The sequence below is a fragment of the Chrysemys picta genome, chromosome 1 (genome assembly GCF_011386835.1).
Source record: "Chrysemys picta bellii isolate R12L10 chromosome 1, ASM1138683v2, whole genome shotgun sequence".
In the NCBI taxonomy this organism is placed as follows: Eukaryota; Metazoa; Chordata; order Testudines; family Emydidae; genus Chrysemys; species Chrysemys picta.
Window position 1 is genome coordinate 358,829,139 of NC_088791.1, and position 19,499 is coordinate 358,848,637.

Genomic DNA, 19,499 nt, shown 5'->3' on the forward strand with positions numbered 1-19,499 from the left:
GGAGGTGGTGGAATCTCCTTCCTTAGAGGTTTTTAAGGTCAGGCTTGACAAAGCCCTGGCTGGAATGATTTAGTTGGGAATTGGTTCTGCTTTGAGCAGGGGTTTGGACTAGATGACCTCCTGAGATCCCTTCCAACCCTGATATTCTATGATTCTGTGATTCACCTGGTTACCCTTGTGTTCTTTTCCTTGTTCCATTGCATCCATTGAAGAGGGGCATGGTCGGTCACGAGGACAAATCTGCGCCCCAGCAGGTAGTAATGCAGCGTTTCCATGGCCCATTTTACAGCGAGGCATTCTCTCTCTACCACTGCGTATTTTTGTTCCCTCGGAAGGAGTTTCCTGCTGAGGTAGAGAATTGGGTGTTCCTCTTCCCCAGCTATCTGCGACAGGACAGCCCCTAGCCCCACCTCGGAAGCATCTGTCTGAAGGATGAATTCCTTGGTGAAATCCGGGGCTATCAGTACGGGGTTACTGCAGAGGGCAGTCCGTAGGTCTGCAAATGCCCTCTCTGCTGCGTCGGACCATCTGACTGGATCCGGACCACGGGCGTTCACTAAGTCCGTTAGGGGACTTTCCCTTGTGGCAAAATGGGGAATGAAACGCCGGTAATACCCCACCACCCCTAGGAATGCTCGGACCAGCTTCTTACTACTTGGTCGTGGCCAATTTTGGATGGCCTCTTAACTTGTTCAGTTGAGGTTTCACCAGACCTTTTCCTACTACGTAGCCAAGATATTTGGCCTCTGTGAACCCCAGAGCACACTTAATAGGGTTTGCCGTAAGGCCAGCTCGCCTGAAGGTATCAAGGACCGCCCCCACCTTCTTCAAGTGGGTTTCCCAGTCTGGGGTATGAATCACCACGTCATCCAAGTAGGCCACAGCATAGCTGGCATGGGGGCGTAATAACTTGTCCATGAGGCGCTGAAAGGTAGCTGGGGCCCCATGTAGTCCAAAAGGAAGGACCATATACTGGAAAAGACCCTCTGGTGTAGAGAACGCCGTCTTCTCCTTTGCATCTTCAGCTAAGGGAATCTGCCAGTACCCCTTTGTCAAGTCTAGGGTCGTTAAGTACCGGGCATTCCCCAGACGGTCTACTAATTCGTCTATGCGGGGTATAGGGTAGGCATCAAAGTGGGATATCTCATTTAGTCCCCGGAAGTCATTGCAGAACCTCGTGGTGCCATCAGGTTTGGGCACCAACACTGTTGGGCTGGACCACTGACTGTGAGATTCTTCAATGATCCCCATCTCCAGCATTTTCCTGACTTCCGCTTTTATTTCCTCCCTTTTGGCTGCTGGCACCCGATAGGGCCTCATTGTTACTCTGGCCCCAGGGTTCATGATGATGTGATGATATGTCTCAGTTGTGTGACCCAGCTTTGTTGAGAATACATCTTGATATTGGGCGATCATCTCAGTTACCTCTTTCTTCTGGGCTGTTGTTAGATCGGGAGACACCCTCACCTGTCCAGGGTTTTTGTTCCCTGGGTGTAGGTCTTTCCGAACCACTGTGCACGCCTCTCGGGTATGCCAGGGTTTCAGAAGGTTGACATGATATATCTATTCTAGTTTTCGATGTCCTGGTTGTCGCATCTTGAAATTTACTTCCCCTAGGGGTTCAACTATTTCGTAGGGTCCTTGCCACTGGGCCAACAGCTTACTTTCGGCCGTGGGTACCAGTACCATTACTCGGTCACTGGGCTGAAACTGACGAACCTTTGCTTGACGATTGTAGTAGGTTTGCTGGGCCTCTTGGGCCTTTTCTAGGTGCTCCCTCACTATGGGAGTGACACGGGCTATCCGGTCCCTCATCTGTAGCACATGCTCTATTATGTTCTTCCCCTCACTGGGTTCCTCCTCCCATATTTCCTTGGCTATGTCCAGGATGCCTCGGGGGTTGCGCTGATATAACAGCTCAAAGGGGGAGAATCCAGTTGAGGCCTGAGGTACCTCCCGGATAGCGAACATAAGGTAAGGTAGTAGGGTGTCCCAGTCCTTCCCGTCCCAACTTACCACCTTCCTTATCATAGCCTTGAGGGTTCGGTTAAACCTTTCTACCAACCCATCAGTCTGCGGATGATAGACTGAAGTTCTCAGGGTATGTATATGGAGCAGCGTACAGAGGTCCTTCATTAGCTTTGACATAAATGGGGTTCCTTGGTCTGTTAATATCTCCTTTGGTAGCCCCACTCGGGCAAAGATCCCCACCAACTCCTTAGCTATCGTTTTAGAGGCCGTGTTTCTCAGGGGGACGGCTTCTGGGTAGCAAGTAGCATAATCCAGAATGACAAGTATATATTGGTGGCCCCGGGCTGTCTTCTCCAGGGGTCCCACTAGGTCCATGGCTATTCACTCGAAGGGGACCTCTATGATGGGAAGGGGTACTAAAAGTGCCCTCAAGTGGGGACGGGGACTGTGCAGCTGACACTCCGGGCAGGAGGCACAGTACCTCCACACTTCTTCATGTACTCCGGGCCAGAAGAACCATCGTAGGACCCTGGCCAGGGTCTTCTCTACCCCCAAATGTCCCCCAAAAAGATGACTATGGGCAAGACTTAATACAGCATTCTGGTGTTTTTGAGGTACTAGGATCTGCTGTACCTTCTGCCCCTGTACTGGTGCAACCCGGTATAAGAGATCCTTCTTCATTATGAAGTAGGGTCCTGGTCCCTGGGTTTTCCCTTCCACGGGGACCCCATCTATTTCAGTCACCTCCTTCCTAATGTTGTCGTACCTTGGGTCTTCTGCCTGGTCTCGTCCAAAATTTCCTCTCCTGGGGCTAATCTGCCCGAGATCTAGGGGGCCAGTCTCTGTTGCCTCTACTGGTTCAGAAGTGTTAGGGTGAGGGTCAGACTCGGGTGCTTCTCCCTCCTGGGTGGCCTCCTTTTCAGCTGCTCGGGTCCGCCTACCTACGAGAGCGACCCTCTGGCTTTGGGTCAGTATTCGGGTTCCCAAGGCCTTAGCTGCCCTCCTTTCCCTTTTTGTCTTTCTACCCTGTCTGGGAGTGGAGAACAAATCTGCGGATATTTCAGAGAAGACTGGGGGTTGACAGTCTACTGTGGATCCCTCAGTAACTTCAGTGTTTCCTCCTTTCTCCAATCCCCTTACCGGGAGTAAGTCTCCAAACCCTGGGAAGTCCCTCCCTATGAGCACCGGGTATGGGAGTTTAGGGACTACACCTGCTGCTACCTCAGTAGTGTTCCCCTGAATCTCGATTTTTACTGGGATGATAGGGTAATAACCAACTGTCCCATGGACACATGTTATCCCTGTATGCTTAGCCCACAGCAGCTGACTATGCTTCACGAGCTTCCCCGAGACAAGCGTGATTGCACTCCCCGAATCAACCAGTGCTGTGGTCTCTATCCCATTTAGTTTCACTGGTCTGGTATACATATGTGGGGTTAGTGAGACCCCCCACAAGGTGGATTAGGGAGCATGGGTCTGCCCAGTTCCCCAGGTTACACTGCATAGGCTCCTCAGCATTGGGACACTGTGAAGCTATGTGTCCCCACTTCCCGCAGGCATAACATCTGTATGGAGCCCTAGGCATTCCCAGGTCTCTTGGTTTGGGCAGTCTAACAGCCCGATCCTCTTCTCCCTCAGTGCTCCGACTCTTTGTGGCCTCTAGTGGGCCTTCAGCCCCTCTCTTTTTCCACCTGGGCCCTCTTGGTGCCCAGTCACTCGAGCTTTGGGGCTTGGTGCTGCTAATTTAACCTGGGGTGCCTCTTCCTTAACTGGTTGGGTCAGCTCCCTCGCCGTCCTTCGCCTCTCTACCAATGCGATGACCTCGTCGTAGGTGCAGGGTTCGTTCTGGCTTACCCAGGTGCGAAGGTCTGGCGGTAATCCCCTCATGTATTGGTCAATGACCAGAACCTCTAGTATCTCTTCCGGATTCCGGGACTCAATTCGCAACCACTTTCGTGCGAGATGGATGAGGTCATACAATTGGGATTGCGGGGTTTTGTTTTCCTGGTACCTCCACTCGTGATACCGCTGGGCCCGCACTGCAGTCATTACCCCAGATCTGGCCAGGATCTCTGCTTTCAGCTGGGGGTAGTCTGCTGCAGCCTCTTCAGGCAGATAATAGTAGGCCTTCTGGGCCTCCCCACACAGGAATGGGGCAAGGATGCCAGACCACTGATCTCGAGGCCAGGCCTCCCGTAGGGCTGTCCTCTCAAAGGCCAGAAGGTATGCCTCTACATCATCCTCCCGCATCATTTTCTGCAGCCAGTGGCTGGCCCGTATGAGCCGCATCCCATCATGGCCACGGTTCAGCTCTGTAAGGGTCTTTACCTGGCTTACCAGTTCTCGCAACATAGCTCGGTCTTGAGCAGCCTGGTCCATCAGCAGGCGATTAGTCTCTTGCTGCAGCTGCACTGCCTCCTGTTGGGAGGCTGCCTGGACACGGGTAGCCTCCTGCTGGGCCGCCATAGCTTGTATCAGTGCCTGCACTACGTCATCCATTGTGGTGAAAAAATAAATAAACCCTCTCCCTTTTTTTTTTTTTTTTTTTTTTTTTTTTTTTTTTTTTTTTTTGAAATCACCCTCCTTCTTCCGCCGCGCTGTAGACCCCAAATCCCACCCCTGACACCAGTTGTGACAAAGTTCCTCCTCTATCTTGGTGGGTTCCTGCGCTTATTGGCGGATTTGCTCGCTTCACAGATTCACCCTGTGGGTCAGGAAACAGTCCAGAGACCTTCCCCCTCTGGTAGAAGCTATAGTCCAGGTCAATTCCTCCTGTGTTTGATCAGGAGTTGGGAGGTATGGGGGGAACCCGGGCCCGCCCTCTACTCCGGGTTCCAGCCCAGGGCCCTGTGGACTGCAGCTGTCTAGAGTGCCTCCTGGTATAGTTGCACGACACCTACAACTCCCTGGGCTACTTCCCCCTGGCCTCCTCCCAACACCTTCTTTGTCCTCACCACCGGACCTTCCTCCTGATGCCTGATAACGCTTGTACTTCTCAGTCCTCCAGCAGTATGCCTACTCACTCTCAACTTCTTGCATACTTCTTGCTCCCAGTTCCACACACACACACACACACACACACACACACACACACACACACACACACACACACACACACACACACACACACACACACACACACACACACACACACACACACACACACACACACACACACACTCTCTTCCTCTCCCTGGCTCCCCCTAGCTTGACTGGAGTGAGCCCTTTTATAGCATCAGAGGGGCCTTAATTAGAGTCAGGTGCTTAACTGCCTCACCTGACTCTTAGCAGGATAATTGGAGTCAGGTGGTCCATTAGCCTGGAGCAGCCCCTGCCCTAGTCACTCAGGGAACAGAAAACTACTTATCCAGTGGCCAGTACATCTCCCTTCTGCTACTCTGCTGTTCCCAACTGGTCTGGGTCTATCACATTTGTTACCTCACTGTTTACCTCTTTCTCTAGATCATTTATGAATAAGTTGAATAGGATTGGTCCTAGGACTGACCCTTGGGGAACACCACTAGTTATCCTTCTCCATTCTGAAAATTTACCATTTATTCCTACCCTTTGTTCCCTGTCTTTTAACCAGTTCTCAATCCATGAAAGGATCTTCCCTCTTATCCCATGACAACTTAATTTATGTAACAGCCTTTGGTGAGGGACCTTGTCAAAGGCTTTCTGGAAATCTAAGTACACTGTGCCCACTGGATCTCCCTTGTCCACAAGTTTGTTGATCCCTTCAAAGAACTCTAATAGATTAGTAAGACATGATTTCCCTTTACAGAAACCATGTTGACTTTTGCCCAACAAGTTATATTCTTCTATGTGTCTGACAATTTTGTTCTTTACAATTGTTTCAACTAATTTGTCCGGTACTGACTTTAGACTTACCGGTCTGTAATTGCCGGGATCACCTCTAGAGCCCTTTTTAAATATTGGCGTTACATTAGCTATCTTCCAGTCATTGGGTACAGAAACTGATTTAAAGGACAGGTTACAAACTATAGTTAATAGTTCCTCAATTTCACATTTGAGTTCTTTCAGGACTCTTGGGTGAATGCCATCTGGTCCCGGTGACTTGTTACTGTTAAGTTTATCAGTTAATTCAAAAACCTCCTCTAGCGACACCTCAATTTGTGACAGTTCCTCATATTTATCACCTACAAAAGCCGGCTCAGGTTTGGGAATCTCCCTAACATCCTCAGCCGTGAAGACTGAAGCAAAGAATTCATTTAGTTTCTCTGCAATGACTTTATCGTCTTTAAGTGCTCCTTTTGTATCTCAATCGTCCAGGGGCCCCACTGGTTGTTTAGCAGGCTTCCTGCTTCTGATGTACTTAAAAAACATTTTGTTATTACCTTTTGAGTTTTTGGCTAGCTGTTCTTCAAACTCCTTTTTGGCTTTTCTTATTACATTTTTACACTTAATTTGGCAAAAAGAACAGGAGTACTTGTGGCACCTTAGAGACTAACAAATTTATTAGAGCATAAGCTTTCGTGGGCTACAGCCCACTTCTTCGGATGCCTAGAATGGAACATATATTGAGGAGATATATATACACATATACAGAGAGCATGAACAGGTGGGAGTTGTCTTACCAACTCTGAGAGGCCAATTAAGTAAGTGGGAAAAAAAACTTTTGAAGTGATAATCAAGATAGCCCAGTACAGACAGTTTGATAAGAAGTGTGAGAATACTTACAAGGGGAGATAGATTCAATGTTTGTAATGGCTCAGCCATTCCCAGTCCTTATTCAATCCTAAATTGATTGTATCTAGTTTGCATATCAATTCCAGCTCAGCAGTCTCTCGTTTGAGTCTGTTTTTGAAGTTTTTCTGTTGTAAGATAGCCACCCGCAGGTCTGTCATTGAATGACCAGACAGGTTAAAGTGTTCTCCCACTGGTTTTTGAGTATTATGATTCCTGATGTCAGATTTGTGTCCATTAATTCTTTTGCGTAGAGACTGTCCGGTTTGGCCAATGTACATGGCAGAGGGGCATTGCTGGCACATTATGGTATATATCACATTGGTAGATGTGCAGGTGAACGAGCCCCTGATGGTATGGCTGATGTGATTAGGTCCTATGATGATGTCACTTGAATAGATATGTGGACAGAGTTGGCATCGGGCTTTGTTACAAGGATAGGTTCCTGGGTCAGTGTTTTTGTTTAGTGATGTTTGCTGGTGAGTATTTGCTTTAGGTTGGGGGGTTGTCTGTAAGCGAGGACAGGTCTGTCTCCCAAGATCTGTGAGAGTGAGGGATCATCTTTCAGGATAGGTTGTAGATCTTTGATGATGCGCTGGAGAGGTTTTAGTTGGGGGCTGAAGGTGACAGCAAGTGGAGTTCTGTTATTTTCTTTGTTGGGCCTGTCTTGTAGGAGGTGACTTCTGGGTACTCGTCTGGCTCTGTCAATCTGTTTTTTCACTTCAACAGGCGGGTACGTAGTTTTAAGAATGCTTGATAGAGATCTTGTAGGTGCTTGTCTATGTCTGAGGGATTGGAGCAAATGCGGTTATATCTTAGAGCTTGGCTGTAGACAATGGATCATGTGGTGTATCCTGGATGGAAGCTGGAGGCATGTAGGTAAGTGTAGCGGTCAGTAGATTTCCGGTATAGGGTGGTATTTATGTGACCATCGCTTATTAGCACAGTAGTGTCCAGGAAATGGACCGCTTGTGTGGATTGATCTAGGCTGAGGTTGATGGTGGGATGGAAATTATTGAAATCATGGTGGAATTCCTCAAGGGCTTCTTTTCCAGGGGTCCAGATGATGAAGATGTCATCAATGTAGCGCAAGTAGAGTAGGGGCGTTAGGGGACGAGAGCTAAGGAAGCGTTGTTCTAAGTCAGCCATAAAAATGTTGGCATACTGTGGGGCCATGCAGGTACCCATAGCAGTGCCGCTGATTTGAAGGTATATATTGTCCCCAAATGTGAAATAGTTGTGGGTAAGGACTATATATATATATATATATATATATATATATATGCAAACTAGATATAATCAACTTAGGATTGAATGAGGACTGGGAATGGCTGAGCCATTACGAACATTGAATCTATCTCCCCTTGTAAGTATTCTCACACTTCTTATCAAACTGTCTGTACTGGGCTAGCTTGATTATCACTTCAAAAGTTTTTTTTCACTTACTTAATTGGCCTCTCAGAGTTGGTAAGACAACTCCCACCTTTTCATGCTCTCTGTATGTGTGTATATATATCTCCTCAATATATGTTCCATTCTAGGCATCCGAAGAAGTGGGCTGTAGTCCACGAAAGCTTATGCTCTAATAAATTTGTTAGTCTCTAAGGTGCCACAAGTACTCCTGTTCTTTTTGCGGATACAGACTAACACGGCTGCTTCTCTGAAACTTAATTTGGCAGTGTTTATGCTCCTTTCTATTTACCTCACTAGGATTTGCCTTCCACTTTTTAAAAGATGCCTTTTTATCTCTCACTGCTTCTTTTACATGGTTGTTAAGCCATGGTGGCTCTTTTTTAGTCCTTTTACTATGTTTTTTTTAATTTGGGGTATACATTTAAGTTGGGCCTCTATTATGGTGTCTTTTGAAAAGTGTCCAAGCAGCTTGCAGGGATTTCACTCTAGTCACTGTACCTTTTAATTTCTGTTTAACTAACCTCCTCATTTTTGCACAGTTCCCTGTTCTGAAATTAAATGCCACAGTATTGGGGTGTTCTTCCCACCACAGGAATGTTAAATCTTATTATATTATGGTCACTATTTCCAAGCGGTCCTGTTATAGTTACCTCTTGGACCAGATCCTGCGCTCCACTCAGGGCTAAATCGAGAATTGCCTCTCCCCTTGTGGGTTCCTGTACCAGCTGACCAAGAAGCAGTCATTTAAAGTATCGAGAAATTTTGTCTCTGCATTTTGTCCTGAGGTGACATATACCCAGTCAATATGGGGATAATTGAAATCCCCCACTATTATTGAGTTCTTTATTTTGATAGCCTCTCTAATCTCCCTTAGCATTTCATCATCACTATCACTGTCTTGGTCAGGTGGTAGATAATAGATCCCTACTGTTATATTCTTATTAGAGCATGGAATTACTATCCATAGAGATTCTATGGAACATGTGGATTCATTTAAGATTTTTACTTCATTTGATTCTACATTTTCTTTCACATATAGTGCCACTCTCTCCCGCACAACCTGTTATGTCCTTCCAATATATTTTGTACCCTGGAATGATTGTATCCCATTGATTGTCCCCACTCCAACAGGTTTCAGTGATGCCTATTATATTGTTGTGGAAAAATGACCACGCGTTGTGTTTGAATCAGAATCGCCTGAGGCCTTTTTATTTTTCATGCATGCATGGGGGGTACCAGTAAACTAGCAATCCCCCTGATTACAAAATCTTGCACAGCTTATATAGCATAAAACCACAATTACATGATACATACTGTCTTATCAGCATTATTGCCATATTTGGAATACACTCTCCATAAAAGGAATATAGCTTAGCAAGCTTTCCTGTTTTTCACAGTCTGCCTTATCGCGGTTTCTAAGCTTTCCTGTTTTTCACAGTTTGTCCTACTGTGATTTCCAGACTTCCCCCCCAAACCGTTAATTCAGCACTATGAATCATAAGCCTTATAATTATAGATAGTTCTGCTTTTATATTTTTCCTCTATTCTGCCTCTAAAAACCTTTCACCTACAATAGACTTAACTAATGTTCAGGTCTGAACCAAAGTTCAGGCCCGAGCCAACTAAAGTTTAGGCCCTAGCAAACTTTTTCCTCCACAATATCAATATCCTCCTTTTATAGCATCATAGAATATCAGGGTTGGAAGGGGCCTCAGGAGGTCATTTAGTCCAACCCCCTGCTCAAAGCAGAACCAATCCCTAACTAAATCCCCAAATCCCTAAATGGCCCCCTCAAGGATTGAACTCACAGCGCTGGGTTTAGCAGGCCAATGCTCAAACCAGTGAGCTATCCCTCCCCCCTTTAACATGAGGCATTCTAGTTCACCCATCTTATTATTTAGACTTCTAGCATTTATGTACAAGCACTTTAAAAACTTGTCACTGTTTATTTGTCTACCCTTTTCTGATGTGTCAGATTCTTTTATGTGAATGTTTCTTGACTGGTCTCACCCATACTTTATCCTCTTCCATCCTCTCCTCCAGACTAGAACCTAGAGAATCTCTATCAATAGACTCTCCTCTAAGAGAAGGCTCTGTCCGAGCCACGTGATCCGCTGCAGCAATCGGCTTTCCCCCTATATCTTAGGGCAATGTATCCTGGAAAGAAATGACTCTGAGAAGGATTGGCTGGGCAGAGTGGACAAGCAACTTGACATAAACTCCCAGTATTATGCTATCGCAAAAACGACTGATGTGATCATACAAACAGCTGGCTCCCAGTCTCCAGCTGCAGCCTGACCTTCACCCCTCCATTGTGCAGATGTACACAGAAATCCTTGCTTCTGTTTTCTCTGCCAGCACCGTCTTGGCTATTTGCTTCTGCCCTGCTAAAACACACACAAGCATTTCATCCCCAACGCTACTCAGTGGGATTTGGGACACAGCTGGGACATCACCAAGAGGGACGCTCAGCTCAGAGGAGGTGAGTAAGCAGCTGGGATACAATTCGTAGAGGGACGTGAGATTAAAACTTGGTCATGCGTCCCACGACACTGAACTGTCCTACACTGACTATCTGCTCCTAGAGTGCATTACTGCTCTGGCAATTGGCATAAACAGTGTACAGAGGTTTTGTACAGGCTGATTGTAACTACTTTTCCATTTAAGGTTCAGTGAGGCACAGGATCAAGTACTTAATTGAAATTCAAATGTAACATCAATTTGGTTCCCCACATTTGTTAAATTTGTGATAATATATATAGATGTATAAAAATCACATTTATGTAGAAATTGCTAAAATATAATCCTCCCCTCCCCCCCAGATGGTATTCATCCCCCAAGGCGTCATTGCTGTCTAGAGAGTTATAATTTTTGCATAATATAAATTACATATTTTTACTGGCCATGGAAGTCAGTATCTGGGGAAGAGAATTGCCATCATCACTTTTTTTAACCTTGGTTACTACATTTTCTTTCCTTATGTCTCAGGTACCGCTCCAAGTTTTTAAAACTTAATTATCATTGGTTCCACAATTGTGTTAGGAAAATTTACCCTTAATACCCTAGGAACTAGTCATCTGGGTCATCTGACTGAGATATGGTCATGTTTTCCAAATATTCCCTTGCCAGATCTGTCTAATTGCCTTTATTATTTGCATTATGGTAGCAGTGTTCAAACAACACAGTGGAGGAAACAGTCCTTCCCCACAGAGCATATATTTTAAAAAGTCCTGTCCAAATAATTGTTCAATCTGTTTTTCTATATTTTCTTGTAGTAGAGAAATTCAAAAAGGACTTCAGTATCTCACCCACTCTGGAGTCATCAATAATTTTATCCCCCTCCTGTGGTAACAGCCCAGATTTTCCCCTGAGACTTCCTTTTCCCATGATGTAGTTATAAAAGCCCTAATTTCCCTTACCCCCTTTGGCAGTGTTAACTCATTCTGCCTTCTAGCTGGCCTTATCTTCCCCTAGAGCCATAGCTGAATCTGATTATTTTGATTTGGTTGCCTCCTACTTCATTTCCAGTGCAGCTTTTTCTGATACTTACAGTCTTTTAGCAGGTCTCCATGAAATCCCATTGTCTGCTTCTTGTTCCTTGCATTCCTCCTTTTCCAAGGAGTTGGCATATCTTGTACCATACAGAGTCTTTGGATTGTCCCAGTTTCCTTTGTTATGGTGGATTCTTCCTCCCACTGTTCCTTAATCATTCCCAAACTTTGCTTTCATGAAATCAGATACCCTTGTAATGCTGCATCAGCCAGCTTTCTACTTGCCTTTCTTGTCTGTCGGAAATACCCTGTCGCTCCTTTGACAGAAAGCTCCTGTTTCCCCTCATCTCTACCTAGTTTAAAGTCACCAGGCAAGTCCAGTTAACTGTGAAGCCTGGAAGCTGATCTACCTTCTAACTGAGCCCCCACAATACTTAAAGGTTTAAATATTGTTGTTTTTTAAAAAAGGTTGTTAAGTCAGCTGCTTGGGTGATACAAATCAGCATAGATTCATGGATGACAGGCTGAGGATCTGGCCCACAGGATGGATGTAAACCATATTGTACAGCTTCGGCAACAGAGGAGGTGTCATACTGAAAGCAGGATACTGGGAGTCAGGACTCCTGGATTCTAGCCCTAATAACTGTAAAGCCTTTTTAGAGCCTTGACAAGTAACACCCACAGGGATAAAAAAACAGCAAGAGGTAATAAAATGCAAATTGTGAGCGCTGTGGGAACCATACAATTGTATTTCATGATGTGTGGCCCTGTAATAGCTACCAGATCATTATGGTATTTTTGCATTCTATCTTTCCACAAGGTCTCAGGAAGATGCCAGAGATGCTGCCCCATAGAAGTGCCCTTCTGGCTCTGCTCTTGATCGCTGCCATTCTGCCACTTACATGCTCCTATGTTCTTATTCATCACACTAGCTCAGGAGGGCAATGCCAAGAGTCTTGTGAGTATCGTGGTTACAGTTACACCTGGTGCAAGCAGCTAGGAGGCAAGAAGGCGGCCTGGGATTACTGCTCCTCAGAACCAGGTTTGGAGGCCTCTGGAAAACGTTGTGCAACTCCCTGCACGCTCTGGGGTGCTTCTTACCATAGCTGCTATTTGCAGGATGGTAAATGGGGCTACTGTGGACTAATTACCAGATGGGATCACGCCAAATATTCTCAAGAGAACAAGCTGTGTATCAGCCAGTGCCGAGCAACCCGGGGAACTTTCCAGTGCAATACACTTGACGGCATTGAACCCTGCGCCCCCTTCCCTGATGTGACCACAAGAGGCCTTCCCTGCCACAACAACTACCGATGTGCCCGTTATGGGCACAGTGAATACCGGTGCCACACTGACAAAGAAGAAGACAGCTGGGCATACTGTGGGAGAAGGAGCCTGGATGAATGTGTGTGGATTGCCCACCAGACCAATGCTACCCAGGCAGAGTTCTGCATCCTTAGCTATGCCCAAGGAGGAGGAGACAATATCACTTTCCGCCGAGAGAGGCAAGACAACTTGATCCATCCTGCCAAAGAGCAGTTCCAAAATGCTACCTACCTTATTGATAGCATTACCTCCAGCATCAGCATCCCTGACTCTTGGGCCCTGGGCTCAGTGCGTCTACACAAGCAGGAAGAAATCTTCTGTAAGGGCATCAACTATACCAACCTGGTGCTGCAAATAAGCAAATCCACCGACTCTTATTTGCCCATCGCTCGGGTCCTCTTCCCAAAGACCCTGGATGCTGATGAGTTCCTGCGCTTAGCACTGTACACTAGTCTCCACAGTGCCTTTTACCCACCTGCTTACGCCATTGTTGTATCTCTTAGTGAACCAATGTGAACATTGTGGGGGGGAAGGGAGGAGAATGGGGCAGTGGGGGGTAGAATGAGGGAAGGGGGGTTGGGGGAAGAAGCAGTGGGGAAGGGAGGTGAGACGGGGGGGGGGGAGAGGCAGTGGGGAAGGGAGGTGGAGTTGGTGGGAGATAAGAATCATAGAATATCAGGGTTGGAAGGGACCTCAGGAGGTCATCAAGTCCAACCCCCTGCTCAAAGCAGGACAAATTCCAAACTAAATCATCCCAACCAGGGCTTTGTCAAGCCTGACCTTAAAAATCTCTAAGGAAGGAGATTCCACCACTTCCCTAGGTAACCCATTCCAGTGCTTCACCACCCTCCTAGTTTTTGGTTTTTCCTAATATCCGACCTAAACCTCACCCACTGCAACTTGAGACCATTACTCCTTGTTCTGTCATCAGGTACCACTGAGAACAGCCTAGCTCCATCCTCTTTGGAACTCCCTTTCAGGTAGTTGAAAGCAGCTATCAAATCCCCCCTCATTCTTCTCTTCTGCAGACTAAACAATCCCAGTTCCCTTAATCATCTCCTCATAAGTCATGTGCTCCAGCCCCCTAATCATTTTTGTTGCCCTCTGCTGGACTCTCTCCAATTTGTCCATATCCCTTCTGTAGTGGGGGGGACCAAAACTGGACACAATACTCCAGATGAGGCCTCACCAATGTCGAAAAAAGGGAATGATCACATCCCTCGATCTGCTAGCAATTCCCCTACTTATACAGCCCAAAATGCCGTTAGCCTTCTTGGCAACAAGGGCACACTGTTGACTCATATCCAGCTTCTCATCCACTGTAACCCCTAGGTCCTTTTCTGCAGAACTGCTTCCTAGCCATTTGGTCCCTAGCCTGTAACAGTGAATGGGATTCTTCCATCCTAAGTGCAAACTTGCTGAGAGTGCAGTCCATGCCATCCTCCAGATCATTAATGAAGATATTGAACAAAACCGGCCCCAGGACCGACCCTTGGGGCACTCCGCTTGAAACCGGCTGCCAACTAGACATGGAGCCATTGATCACTACCCGTTGAGCCCGACGATCTAGCCAGCTTTCTATCCACCTTATAGTCCATTCATCCAACCCATACTTCTTTAACTTGGTGGCAAGAATACTGTGGGAGACCATATCAAAAGCTTTGCTAAAGTGAAGGAATAACACATCCACTGCTTTCCCCTCGTCCACAGACCCAGTTATCTCCTCATAGAAGGCAATTAGGTTAGTCAGGCATTACTTGCCCTTGGTGAATCCATGCTGACTGTTCCTGATCACTTTCCTCTCCTCTAAGTGCTTCAGAATTGATTCCTTGAGGATCTGCTCCATGATTTTTCCAGGGACTGAGGTGAGGCTGACTGGCCTGTAGTTCCCCGGATCCTCCTCCTTCCCTTTTTTAAAGATGGGCACTACGTTAGCCTTTTTCCAGTCATCCGGGACCTCCCCCGATCGCCATGAATTTTCAAAGATAGTGGCCAATGGCTCTGCAATCACGTCCACCAACTCCTTTAGCACCCTCGGATGCAGCACATCCGGCCCCATGGACTTGTGCTCGTCCAATTTTTCTAAATAGTCCTGAACCACTTCTTTCTCCACAGAGGGCTGGTCATCTTCTCCCCTTTCTCCCTTGTGCTGCCCAGTGCAGCAGTCTGGGAGCTGACCTTTTTTGTGAAGACAGAGGCAAAAAAAGCATTGAGTACATTAGCTTTTTCCACATCCTCTGTCACTAGGTTGCCTCCCTCATTCAGTAAGAGGCCCACTCTTTCCTTGACTTTCTTCTTTTTGCTAACATACCTGAAGAAACCCTTCTTGTTACTCTTAACGTCTCTTGCTAGCTGCAACTCCAAGTGTGATTTGGCCTTCCTGATTTTACTCCTGCATGCCTGAGAAATATTTTTATACTCCTCCCTGGTCATATGTCCAATCTTCCACTTATAAGCTTCTTTTTTGTGTTTAAGATCAGCAAGGATTTCACTGTTAAGCCAAGCTGGTCACCTGCCATATTTACTATTCTTTCTACACATCGGGATGGCTTGTCCCTGCAGCCTCAATAAGGATTCTTTAAAATACAGCCAGCTCTCTTGGACTCCTTTCCCCCTCATGTTGTTCTCCCAGGGGATCCTGCCCATCAGTTCCCTGAGGGAGTCAAAGTCTGCTTTTCTGAAGTCCAGGGTCCGTATTCTGCTGCTCTCCTTTCTTCCTTGTGTCAGGATCCTGAACTAGACAATCTCATGGTCACTGCCTCCCAGGTTCCCATCCACTTTTGCTTCCCCTACTAATTCTTCCCTGTTTGTGAGCAGCAGTCAAGAACAGCTCTGCCCCTAGTTGGTTCCTCCAGCACTTGCACCAGGAAATTGTCTCCTACACTTTCCAAAAACTTCCTGGATTGTCTGTGCACCGCTGTATTGCTCTCCCAGCAGATATCAGAGTGATTGACATCGCCCATGAGAACCAGGGCCTGTGATCTAGTAACTTCCATTAGTTGCCAGAAGAAAGCCTAGTTCACCTCATCCTCCTCGTCTGGTGGTCTACAGCAGACTCCCACCATGACATCACCCTTGTTGCTCACACATCTAAACTTAATCCAGAGACTCTCAGGTTTTTCTGCAGTGTCATACCGGAGCTCTGAGCAGTCATACTGCTTTCTTACATACAGTGCAACTCCCCTACATTTTCTGTCCTGTCTGTCCTTCCTGAACAGTTTATATCCATCCATGACAGTACTCCAGTGATGTGAGTTATCCCACCAAGTCTCTGTTATTCCAATCACATCATCCTTCACCGAGGAGACAAGCTGACTGCATGGCTTGTCTCATGAAAAAGGGACTCAGCCCAATGCACAGTCAACCTGTGGAACTCTTTGCCAGAGGATGTTGTGAAGGCCAAGACTATAACAGGGTTCAAAAAAGAACTAGATAAGCTCATGGAGAATAGGTCCATCAATGGCCATTAGCCAGGATGGGCAGGGATGGTGGCCCTAGCCTCTGTTTGCCAGAAGCTAAGAGTGGATGACAGGGGATGGATCACTTGATGATTACCTGTTCTGTTCATTCCCTCTGAAGCACCTGGCATTAGCCACTGTTGGAAGATGGGGCACTGGGCTAGACTTTGGTCTGACCCCGTATGGCCATTCTTATGTTGTTAAAATGCTGGTGAATAATACTTTATTAGACATGAGATATGTGTGAATTAAGTCTAGGTGTGTGTTATGATTTTATTTTACATGTGATCATTTGTTTACAGTAATTCTACTCAGCTCTCTCTACTTTGTTAAATAAACTTTTACATCTTCGAAGTGGGATGTGCTAAACAAAGTGGTGATCTAAGATGTAAGTGATAAGCTGGGGTGTACTGCTTCTTAGGGAGCAGCGAATCTATGACTAGTGCATGTGTCTAGTGGAACACATGCTGGGCACTCCAGGGAGACAGTTGGAGGGCCGTGGGGTTGAAGTGTGCCTATCTCTAACCTGGAGAGAGAGCAGGGCCTGTATAGGCCGGGGGCGGGGGGGGGGGAAGGTGCTTCTGTTGCCAGTAGAGTTGGGGTGCTAACCCCTTGCAGCCACAGCCAAGGCTTACTTGTGCTATGGGCAGGTGGTAGAGAGGTGCCTCTCTGCCCTGAGTACCCCCAGGAAGCTTCACACCATCCCCTCAATGCAAACTTAATTCTGCCTCCCAGACCTGACATTAAGAGGTTGGCGAATGTGCCATTGTTTGTGTTCTCATCTGAATTGCAGCAGATAGCTGCAGCACTCTCACTGTGTTCACTGTACCTGTACGGAACAGGAAGGCAGCTTGGGTGCATGGTGGGGACGATAAGCCTGGAGCTCCTTTCCCACTGCTGGAGGCAGCCTAAGCAAGATGGGGGCTCTGCCTGCCCCCAGATTGTGGCTCACATGGGGGGGGGGGCTGTTGGCAGAGGCGCTCAGACCCGACAGAGCGGCAGGCACCCCGATCCTGGCTCATACCTGGAGGGGCCAGAGAGAGGGGCTCAGCCCTCCTGCCCTTTTGTGAGGCACACCCCCTCCAGCCCCAGCCATTGCCCTGAGAGATGGGACTGTAAATGGGAGTTATCTTCACCTACCCCTTTTGACAGTGCTGCCCATGGGAGCCAGCTGAGGTCACTCAATTAGGGTGAACTGCAAACAAAACGGGGCAGACAAACCCCAAACGCTGGTGGATATTCCAATACTTAGATTTACCAAGCCAGCACGAAACAGCTTCTATAGTAACTCACTGGTTACTCAGAAGTCCAAACAACGCAGTTCCCTTAAAGTACCCAGCCTCAGGCCTCCATCCAGACACACCTGTCAAACATATGATGAGGATTACTGAAAATTACCGATGAGGGAAGTCGTGCCTGACTAACCTAATTGCCTTCTATGATGAGATAACTGGGTCTGTGGATGAGGGGAAAGCAGTGGATGTGTTATTCCTTGACTTTAGCAAAGCTTTTAATACGGTCTCCCACAGTATTCTTGCCGCCAAGTTAAAGAAGTATGGGCTGGATGAGTGGACTGTAAAGTGGATAGAAAGCTGGCTAGATCGTCGGGCTCAACAGGTAGTGATCAATGGCTCCATGTCTAGTTGGCAGCCGGTTTCAAGCGGAGTGCCCCAAGGGTCGGTCCTGGGGCCGGTTTTGTTTAATATCTTTATTAAGGATCTGGAGGATGGTGTGGACTGCACTCTCAGCAAGTTTGCAGATGACACTAAACTATGAGGCGTGGTAGATACACTAGAGGATAGGGATCGGATACAGAGGGACCTAGACAAATTAGAGGGTTGGGCCAAAAAAACCTGATGAGGTTCAACAAGGACAAGTGCAGAGTCCTGCACTTAGGACGGAAGAATCCCATGCACTGCTACAGACTAGGGACCGAATGGCTAGGTAGCAGTTCTGCAGAAAAGGACCTAGGGGTTACAGTGGACGAGAAGCTGGATATGAGTCAACAGTGTGCTCTTGTTGCCAAGAAGGCAAACGGCATTTTGGGCTGTATAAGTAGGGGCATTGCCAGCAGATCGAGGAATGTGATCGTTCCCCTTTATTCGACATTGGTGAGGCCTCATCTGGAGTACTGTGTCCAGTTTTGGGCCTCACACTACAAGACGGATGTGGAAAAATTGGAAAGAGTCCAGCGGAGGGCAACAAAAATGATTAGGGGTCTGGAGCACATGACTTATGAGGAGAGGCTGAGGGAACTGGGATTGTTTAGTCTCCAGAAGAGAAGAATGAGGGGGGATTTGATAGCAGCCTTCAGCTACCTGAAGTGGGGTTCCAAAGAGGATGGAGCTCGGCTGTTCTCAGTGGTGGCAGATGACAGAACAAGGAGCAATGGTCTCAAGTTGCAGTGGGGGAAGTCCAGGTTGGATATTAAGAAACACTATTTCACTAGGAGGGTGGTGAAGCACTGGAATGCGTTACCGAGGGAGGTGGTGGAATCTCCTTCCTTGGAGGTTTTTAAGGCCCGGCTTGACAAAGCCCTGGCTGGGATGATTTAGTTGGGAATTGGTCCTGCTTTGAGCAGGGGGTTGGACTAGATGACCTCCTGAGATCCCTTCCAACCCTGATAGTCTATGATTCTAAATCTTATCTCATCATATAAAAGAAAAGGTTCTTCCAACCTCAAAGGATCAGCAACATACCCAGGATCAATTATAACTTAGATCTTACCCAAAATACACGCTTATAGCCAATTCTTATTAACTAAACTAAGATTTATTAAAAGAGAAAAGAGAGAGTGTTGGTTAAAAGATCAATATACATACAGACTTGAATTCAATTCTTGAGGTTCAGATATATAGCAGAGGTTTCAGAGTAGCAGCCGTGTTAGTCTGTATCCGCAAAAAGAAGAACAGGAGGACTTGTGGCACCTTAGAGACTAACAAATTTATTAGAGCATAAGCTTTCGTGGACTACAGCCCACTTCTTCGGATGCATATAGAATGGAACATATATTGAGGAGATATATATACACACATACAGAGAGCATAAACAGGTGGGAGTTGTCTTACCACCTCTGAGAGGCCAATTGGTGATAAGCTGGGGTGTACTGTACCAATTGGCCTCTCAGAGGTGG

At 46.9% G+C, this 19,499-nt stretch overlaps 2 protein-coding genes across 6 annotated transcripts in view; both read left to right on the forward strand.

The window, feature by feature from the left end:
* Positions 1-10,572, forward strand: part of LCMT2 (leucine carboxyl methyltransferase 2) — a 517,091-nt gene extending 506,519 nt beyond the window's left edge. For 4 of the 5 annotated variants that reach the window (XM_065596795.1, XM_008176240.4, XM_065596785.1 and 1 more), the window contains one exon: positions 10,140-10,270. The gene's annotated coding sequence lies outside the window, so the exon portion shown is untranslated. Of the gene's footprint in view, positions 1-10,139; positions 10,271-10,449 lie in introns of those variants that run through there. The other variant, XM_065596780.1, reaches the window with a different exon arrangement.
* Positions 10,450-16,720, forward strand: LOC101950880 (uncharacterized). The gene is made up of 2 exons (XM_005293845.5): positions 10,450-10,573; positions 12,403-16,720. Exon 2 carries the CDS (start codon positions 12,414-12,416, stop codon positions 13,422-13,424), a length of 1,011 nt encoding a protein of 336 aa, XP_005293902.1. The 5' UTR covers positions 10,450-10,573; positions 12,403-12,413; the 3' UTR covers positions 13,425-16,720.
* Positions 16,721-19,499: the final 2,779 nt, after the last annotated feature.